The 9,172-nt window shown below is 33.6% G+C and overlaps 1 protein-coding gene across 3 annotated transcripts; it reads right to left on the bottom strand.

Moving 5' to 3' along the window:
* Positions 1-5,045: 5,045 nt before the first annotated feature.
* Positions 5,046-8,930, bottom strand: LOC110448555 (L-threonine ammonia-lyase-like). 3 transcript variants are annotated; one of them, XR_002462743.1, is made up of 4 exons: positions 8,729-8,930; positions 7,510-7,858; positions 6,113-7,038; positions 5,046-5,952 (listed from the first exon to the last, which is right to left on the bottom strand). XR_002462743.1 is itself a non-coding variant. In XM_021494846.1 (3 exons), the coding sequence occupies exons 1-3, from the start codon at positions 8,849-8,851 to the stop codon at positions 6,539-6,541; spliced, it is 972 nt and encodes a 323-aa protein (XP_021350521.1). In that variant the 5' UTR covers positions 8,852-8,930; the 3' UTR covers positions 5,046-6,538. The 3 variants fall into 3 exon arrangements, 1 of the variants encoding a protein (XP_021350521.1); XR_002462742.1 differs by having other exon boundaries at positions 5,046-6,072; positions 6,153-7,038; XM_021494846.1 differs by having other exon boundaries at positions 5,046-7,038.
* Between the last annotated feature and the right edge of the window lie 242 nt (positions 8,931-9,172).

Below are 9,172 nucleotides of genomic sequence, written 5' to 3'. Positions count from 1 at the left end.
ATTATGAATCTTATACACAATACCATTAGACTGCATTTTGTCGATCTGGTCCACTGATTGATCTCAAAAACAAAATGAACAGTTCATATTTTAAATACCTAGGTACATGTATATTATATCTGTAAAGTTTTCAGCAATGAAACGAGGGTCACAGTTGATCAAAGTACAGGATAAGCATGATAAATGCTGGCTCCTTCATTATGTAATGTTTTCAGAATCAGTAGAAATTGCATTTAACTCATTCACCCCTGATATTTCATAATGAACTATTCCAACCTTTGAACTGGAGGAGTTCAAATGTGTCTTCAGGGGTGAATGATGGAGTTAAACAAGTATAATTTGTCCATTGATATACTGGTTTGTCTTGTTAATTACTGCAGATTTAAATACTTGATTTTAAGCATTTTCAATGATGAGCTAAGCAGTGCTAATTGTAAAGATTTTAAAATATAATACAATCTGAAGGTCATTTACAGGTGATCAATACCATTAGACTGCATTTTGTTGACTTTCGCAAATGTGGGTGACATTATTAGGCAGGTATGATATACATTTTACTTATATTTATTATAAGCTCCAACTTATCGTGCACATTTAGTCTGTGAACAGAAAAGAGAATTGCTGCAGTGCTTATAGACTACTTTATACAGGATAGTTACTGTGGCAGATAATTTTCACTAATCTCATGGCAAGAGAAATACTCATAAGTGATCAACATGGTCCCAAAATGTCCTGTTTAACGGAACAGAGTTCTAAATCTGTATTTTTATCCATGTTTTCTAGTCTTGGCCAGAATAGTGGGTTTGGATTCTGTGAGTAAAAGTTGTCATTTGAAAAGAATGTAAGCTTTGTGAAAAAGTGTGAATGTGCGAGACTAACAGATTATCTCCCCTTGTAGCACATGATATATACTGCTAGAGTATTTGGTTGTGTAGTGTTAGTAACCAATGTGCAAAAGATAACATATTCTAGTAGGAGATAGAAGTAGAACAAGTTCTAAAAAAGTTATCAATTAAATGTGTTAAATGGAACTCTGTGTACTTCAGAGGTTTTCAGATTTATCACCCTGTATGTCTGTCTGTCTGTCTGTCTGTCTGTTCTTGAACCTTATAAATGCAACTCCTCCTAAACTATTTGTTGGATTTTTCTTTACTTCGCACAGTGAAAGAACATCATAAGTAGATATGCATGAAGAATGGAATTTGCGATTCAACTATTTTTCAGGGAGTTATTGCCCTTTGATTTCTTCTCCAGAAACCTTGTAAGTGCATCTCCTCCTTAACTATTTGTTGGATTTTTTTGTTTACAACTTGGTACGCTTACACTCACTGTAACATAACATCATCATATGTAGATGTGCATGAAGAATTTTAAAGGGATTTGTGATTGGGGTATTGTACCCCTACAAACAAAGTTTGACTACATAGATAAAATAAAGGGGGGTACATCTTTGTGAACTCGCTCACAATTTCTCTAGTATCTAACAAAAGTTGCTTGAAGTGTTTCTCCATTCCTTAGTTTAGAAACTGCTGAACAAAAAATAAAAGCACAAAAAAAAAGAAGAAAGGAAGGAAGAAAATAATTTGTTTCTCATTAGATAAATAGTGCATTACCAGTGTCCTGAGAATATAGTATTAAGGAATAAGGAAGAAATGCTTGTGTGATGTTTAGAAATAGAAATGAGAGAGTATGAAATGTTTGTAATATAATTTAATGTGATTGTGTCTCTCCAGTTTGAAGGAAGGAGAGGTATTGTGTGTGTTTTTGCCTATGATCAATGGTGCTCTAATATTAGTTGCATAAGATTAAAACAATCATTTTTTTTTTGTACATTTGAAAATGTACGACAGGTTTGCTTCTGTATGTTAGCCTGTGGGTGATACTAGATGTATTCTCCACTACATCAATGCTAGGAATAACAGATTTATATTTACACGTGTTATAACATTATCAATTGTTAAGTTACCCAAAATCCGCATTTATAAAACGGATGCACTATTGGAACAAATTCAAGATAAAAAATATATAAAAAAAACACTCAAGTGTGTTTATCAGAAGCCATTATCTCTTTGTCAGGTTGTTTCATAGTTCACAGTCAATATGTGAACATGTACTGATAAGATTCGTTATTTAGAGTGAAGTACAAAGTCGTGTATGTATTGTAAGGACACTGCATATTTCAAGTGTCTTCCTATTGATATCAATGGGGCGACGTTTGCTGAGTGGTAAGGCGTGTGACACTCTATTACCACTACCCCTCCACCACTGGGTCGCAGGTTCGAGACCTATGAAGGGCAGTCGACAGGTACTGGCCGCAGGTCAATGGTATTTTCTCCGGATACTCCAGGTCTCCTCCACCACCTAAACCTGGCACGTCCTTAAATGACCATAGCTGTTCATAGGATGTTAAACACATACAAAAAAGAAACATATGGTTTTCTAGATATAATATCTGAACTTTGTGGGAAAAAAAGTTCCCAAACTCATGATGGTCCATGGGTATCATGTTTACTTAACTCTCGTAAGTTAACTTTCAAATTGTAAAAGACACTTGGTTAACCTTGTGTTTTTATACAATTAAAAAAATTAACTAACTCGTGTTAGATTAACATAACAAACTATCAGTCAGTGGGGAACCTCTATTTAGCATACTGCAGATCAAAATATGAACAAATGATTTTATACTATACTATACAGGGATGAAAGATACATATAGTCTGGTAACCCAGTAAAACTATTGCATGAATTATTACATAGTTTGTCAGGTAATATTTGTTTGCTAGGAAATAATACTCACTTAATTATGACAATCTTCCAATTAGTAAAGTGTATTATATATTTACTCCTAGGTTGTTATGTAACAAATCATTCAGTATACAAATTAAATTGATTGACTTGAAATGGTCGTACAATTACCACTTGTACAAACATTTTTTTAATATTTTGAAGTCGGATCTGATAATTGCTGAGTAGTTTTATATTGTGCTTGCTATTTACTTGGCAGCTAGTTATAGATATAATGTTTGTTACTTTTGGTGTGTCCAGGTCGTTAGTTCCAGCCTGAAGATTCTGTCCTGCATTTCTGTTAGTGTTGATAATGTAATTATAGACCGTGCTTGAAGCAGCTTCCATGGGTCTGATCAACTATAGTCACTAACCAGCATAAAAATCATATACAACTAAAAAGGATGTTTTCCCTTGCCAATTTTTTTTACTGAAAAGCCCTGATTTTTTAATAAAAAACAAACTTGGACTCAAGTTTTCTCAAAATAGCTTTGTCATTATTTTTTCATTAAATTAATATACCTTTTTTATTTTTCATTCAATATGTCTTGTAAATGTAGTTTTTGTTAACATTTATTTATTCATTTTTCAAAACTGAACTTTGAAATATGTTTATTAAAGGTCATAGAAAAACTGGTGACAAAATTAATCACGTTTTAAGTGAATTAACAAATAAGCACTTAATGAAAGGATACAATATAATTAAAATGATATCTTTGCTCCCGTTTACTAACATGTCGACGTATCAGTAAATGGGAGCGATGGGAAGATATAATTAAAAAACATTTTTTTTTTATAAAACTAGTGTAAACTTCACTTCTTTTGTAAGGAATTAGGGCTTTGACATATATTAGCCTTTTTTTTTTCGACATTTGAAATATCACCTCTATGATAGTAATTAAAAGAAATCTCAGAAATTAACGATAAAAAAAAATTTGCATGGCAGAATATTCATACTGTACATATACTTATATGCTACCTCGTACTTTATACCCGTTTTGTGTGAGAGTTATCTCCCTTAGAATATTTAAGGGAGCATTATTAAAAAGTTTAATATTCTTAAAGGGAGAACTTGATGGAGTGGTGTATTCATGATAAACATAGTTGATTAAAAGACACACAAGTCCGTGCGTTCAATGATAACCGTCAGTTGTAAAGGGTACCCTTCATGCTACCAGGACTGACCTGGAGGATTAGACCCATCACTAGGGACTAACTCCTTGGAGCATAGCTTAACTCATCCACCCCTGAAGACACATTTGAACTCTTCCAATTCAATGTTCTATCAACAGCTAAAGTAATTTAAGGACGTGCCTCAATGTGTGTTGTGTATGCGTGCTGGAGACAGGGTATGTTGGTGTATTTGCCTCCTTGTGATAGCATTGGTCTAATGCCAACGTTAAAGTATTAACTCACTGAAATATCCTCCTGAAGGTACTCAGCACAGCATCCCACCCAGTCACATTATACGGACAACCGATGAACCTGTTGTTATCTTAAAAACATAAACATAAAAATAATCGTCTTTCCACACAATTTTTCAAAAAATTAATTATAAACTTTCACTTGAAGTTTTATTATGACGATGAAGCTTGATTTCTGAAATTGCGAATTGTTATGAGTTAATTCTACCATAATAACAAACATAAAAGGAAATTTATCTTGAATCTAACGTAAGGGAAATAACTCTCAAATAAAATACAGGTACATGTACAATGTATTACTATTTTAAGGTAGAAATACACCAACAATGTTAAGAGATTTAACCAGTAAGCATATCCGGTGAAAAATGGCCGACTAGTGGCTCATGTTATAGGAGTCAAGGTAGTATGTGCGTGTTTTAAACATGTGTGATGCATAATAATTGACTGTTACTTTTTAGTAATGATGAATTTTAATCTTGTTACTAATATTTGCTTTTAGAATAAAATTATGAACCAGTGCCATTTGTCTTCAATTATTTTTTAATGTTAAAAATAATGGACTTATGTAATGTGTTATGTACAGTATTTTTTTCTTTTGCAGTTAATTCTACGAAAAAATGTTACCAAATGTGTATTCTTTATAGACAAGTTGTCTGAACGAATGATACTCTGAGATGGACCTGATTATAAACAGTATTTCTTTATAGGTATTTGAACTACTACAGCAATTGGGACACAGCTGTCTGTTTCCTGATTTTAAATGAGATATTCAGATAAGGTATTGACTTTAGATCCTCAAACTATATATACCATATCATAAATCTAAACGGAGATTTCAGACATTTTATTTCACTGAAAATATGTCAAAACAAAATGCATATATAAAATAGAACCAAAACTTGTTTTATTATTGCTTCGTCCAAAGGTAACATAGCTATCAGGCAGATTTTTCCCGATATTAAAACACCATTAACATTGATATTTAACAATTGTAAGTAATTATATAGCAGTATTCTTCAAAATATATTAATACAACATCTATAAAAATATTTTTATCAAATTAAAAATATATATGGGAATATATATATAGATGGATATTCTGTAAAACCTTGATATAATACCCACTTTTTATCACTAAACAGTAATATAAAACCTTGTTATAATGCCAATAATTATCACTATACAGTAAAACCTTGTTATAATGCCAATTAAGTATCACTATACGGTAAAACCTTGTTATAATGCCCTTACTTATCACTACACAGTAAAACCTTGTTATAATGCCAATTGATTATCACTATAGTAAAACCTTGTTATAATGCCCTTAATTATCGGTATACAGTAAAACCTTATTATAATGTCAATTAATTATCACTAAACCGTAAAACCTTGTTATAATGCCAATTAATTATCACTATACAGTAAAACCTTGTTATAATGCCAATTAATTATCACTATACGGTAAAACCTTATTATAATGCCCTTACTTATCACTACACAGTCAAACCTTGTTATAATGCCCTTAATTATCACTATACAGTAAAACCTTGTTATAATGCCAATTAATTATCACTATACAGTAAAACCTTGTTATAATGCCAATTAATTATCACTATACGGTAAAACCTTGTTATAATGCCAATTAATTATCACTATACGGTAAAACCTTATTATAATGCCCTTACTTATCACTACACAGTCAAACCTTGTTATAATGCCCTTAATTATCACTATACAGTAAAACCTTGTTATAATGCCAATTAATTATCACTATACAGTAAAACCTTGTTATAATGCCAATTAATTATCACTATACAGTAAAACCTTGTTATAATGCCAATTAATTATCACTATACGGTAAAACCTTGTTATAATGCCAATTAATTATCACTATACGGTAAAACCTTGTTATAATGCCAATTAATTATCACTATACAGTAAAACCTTGTTATAATGCCAATTAATTACCACTGTGATAATGCCAATTAATTATCACTGTACAGTAAAACTTTGTTATAATGCCCAATAGTCATCACTATACAGTAAAACCTATACTTAATGCCCCTTTTACAGCCAATATTTTGTAATGTCTCATTTCCTTTTTTTTCTTAATGATTCTTCAATATGTTCCCTATATAAATCACTGTTTTACCCTCATGTTTTACCTCTAAAATATATCTGGTCAAATGTGGTAGTACAACTAGATTCTACTGTATCTGATTTGAAATCGACATCTATCTCCAAAATAAAAAAAAATCAATTCATATTTTCAAACATATAGTATACCCGTATGGCTGTATCTTAAATTGCTATTAACATAAAGTTTGACATCACTGTGGTATGTTGCCTTGCAGTATTGTTGTCAATTTATCCGTGTCAATGTTGCCACCAGACACCACACACACGATGTTCCCTTTTCCTGCCTTTCCTGTCAGGGCAGCTGCAAGAGGGGCTGCACCTGCCCCTTCTGCAATCATGTGGTTTCTCTCTGCCATTAACTTTATAGCATCCACAATCTGCTGCAGGCTGACAACGATGGAATCATCAATGAGGCTTCGAGCTAATGGCCACATCTCCTCCAAGACGGCCTTGCCTCCCATTCCATCCACAAAGGAAGACTTGTAGTCAATGTTCACGGGTCTGTCTGCTATCATGGATGCTTTGAGAGGAGCTGCTGTTTCAACTTCAGATGCATAGACCTTCACATCTGGTTTGACCGATTTTACAGCGGAGGCAATTCCACATGAGAGTGCCCCGCCTCCGTACGGAGCGATGACTGCATTGACATCTGGCAAACTTTCTAATATCTCCAAACCAATTGTCCCATTCCCTTCAAAAAAGAATGAAAAAAAGAAAAAAAAATGAAAAAATAACTCATTGTTTCTTAATTTGGAATTGGATGCTGTAAATAGGATTTTATCGTCAATGTGTATCACTATTCAATACAATTTTTACCATTGTGAAAAGCAACCTTTGCTTTTTAATATAACAGATATTTTTTGAGGAATCAACTAAAAATTGTCTTCTGTATGTTTATATATTAATACAAGTTGTCAGTGCATCATGCTGAGCACAAACTGTATATTAGGAAAACCTTGAACACAATTTATATATAATTTTCATGTTTATCTGCATTTGTAGTGCACTAACAGTTGAAAAATCTCATAAATCTGAACATTCATTCAAATCCTTATGTTTTGTTTGTAAAGTTGTACATGAACTACAAAAACTTTTTTACTGTAACATTTTCTATAGCACTGAAAAAAATCAGTTTGATACCTGAGGATTTTTCAATTGTTACCTGCAATGACTGATGGGTCTGAGACAGGGTGTACAAATGTCCCAGGTATCCCATCATATTTATGTGTTTGTATAACTTTCCACCACTCGCTGAACGGAACTTTGATAATTTGACCCCCAAGTCTCTCTATTGCCGCGAGTTTAGTGGCGGGAGCATGATCAGGGACGACCACATTACAGGGTATATCCAGTTTTTGAGTATTCCAGGCCAATCCTTGAGCGAAATTCCCAGCACTGGCTGTGTAAACTCCCTCTTTCAGTTGGTCATCTGACAGTTTTCCCAATGCATTGCAAGCTCCACGTAATTTGAATGAACCAATTGGTTGAAGATTTTCACATTTCAGATAAATCTGTTGAATACACAAATGCAATATCAATGAATAGCAATACAGTAAGAACTTAACTTTTCAGCTCACCAGGTATCAGGTGCCTGTGAGCTTAATGCCATATTAAAATGGTATGATGTGTCGTCTGTCATTTGTCAACTATTTCTTTGAACAACTTCTTCTGATTAACTAAAAGGCCTAGAGTAGCGATATTTGGCCAGAAAAGTACCTGGGATAGAGTGATAAAGAGTTTCCTTCAATAAATGACATTGACCTACTTAGAAGGCCACAACCAGTGGTCCAATATTTAAAATTCTTTAAACTGCACTTCTTCTCAATAACAAGGAGGTCAACAGTACACAACACACCAGAGCTAGGTGGTATGCAGATTATTGGAAGAAGGAGAAGAAAAAGGGTGATGATATTTGACCAGTCATATATACTTTGCATAACAGTAATTCAAATAAATGACCTTGACCTACTTTCAAGGCAATAGTGGTTAAATATATAAATATCTTTAAATATACACTTCTTCTGAATAACCAGGACGCTAAGGGTGGTGACAATGGCAAGTGGATACCTGGCATGATTTTTTTTCAAACCAATGACCTTGACCTACTTTCAAAACCACCAGGGTAAAATGTTATAAAAACCTTTAACAACTTTTTCAGAATAACCAGTATGTGTTGAGTAGTGATATTTGGCCTGTATGTGCATGGGATAGAGTTTCATTCAGTAAATTATCTTGACCTACTGTCAAGGACACAGTCGTCAAATAAATAAATAAAAAAAAAACTCTTTGAACAACTTCTTCTGTCAAGACTGACAAGAGGCCATATTTACTGTGCTTGTGATCAGCTGGTGCAAGATTAATAAACAGAAGTTGTCACCTACCTTCGCATCAGGTATTTTGTAATTCAGATGTATCAGTGGACTTTCTTTTACTTGCCCTTGTATGCGTTTCCTTGCTTCTTCGATATCTGTGAGGGAAATAGCTATGTTGTTTTGTTGTGCCATAAGGGTATCGGACACTTATCTCCCTTTACCGGAAGTTCAACTGACAATCACACATGCGATTGGAAACTGGACACTGACACTTTGGTAAGTAGCCTGTGATACCTCCCGAAAGTTGCCGAGTCTCCTGAGTTTGTTGGTGCTTCCGTATATTTCCATAAGGGGTTAATTTCCAGATTCCTCTCGATTTTTAACAATTTCTGAAATGTAAAACGGATCCCCACATCATGTGGTACATGTCCATTTTTATCCTAGGAGTAGACAGCAGGGTTTGGCCGTCTTGCGGTAAGGTGTCAGGTCGTATCGGGACTTTTTCCGGGTCGT

This window comes from Mizuhopecten yessoensis, unplaced genomic scaffold (assembly GCF_002113885.1).
Source record: "Mizuhopecten yessoensis strain PY_sf001 unplaced genomic scaffold, ASM211388v2 scaffold4121, whole genome shotgun sequence".
Classification (NCBI taxonomy): Eukaryota; Metazoa; Mollusca; class Bivalvia; order Pectinida; family Pectinidae; genus Mizuhopecten; species Mizuhopecten yessoensis.
Note: the sequence above shows the minus strand (reverse complement) of the source record. Positions and strands in the feature narration are given on the sequence as shown.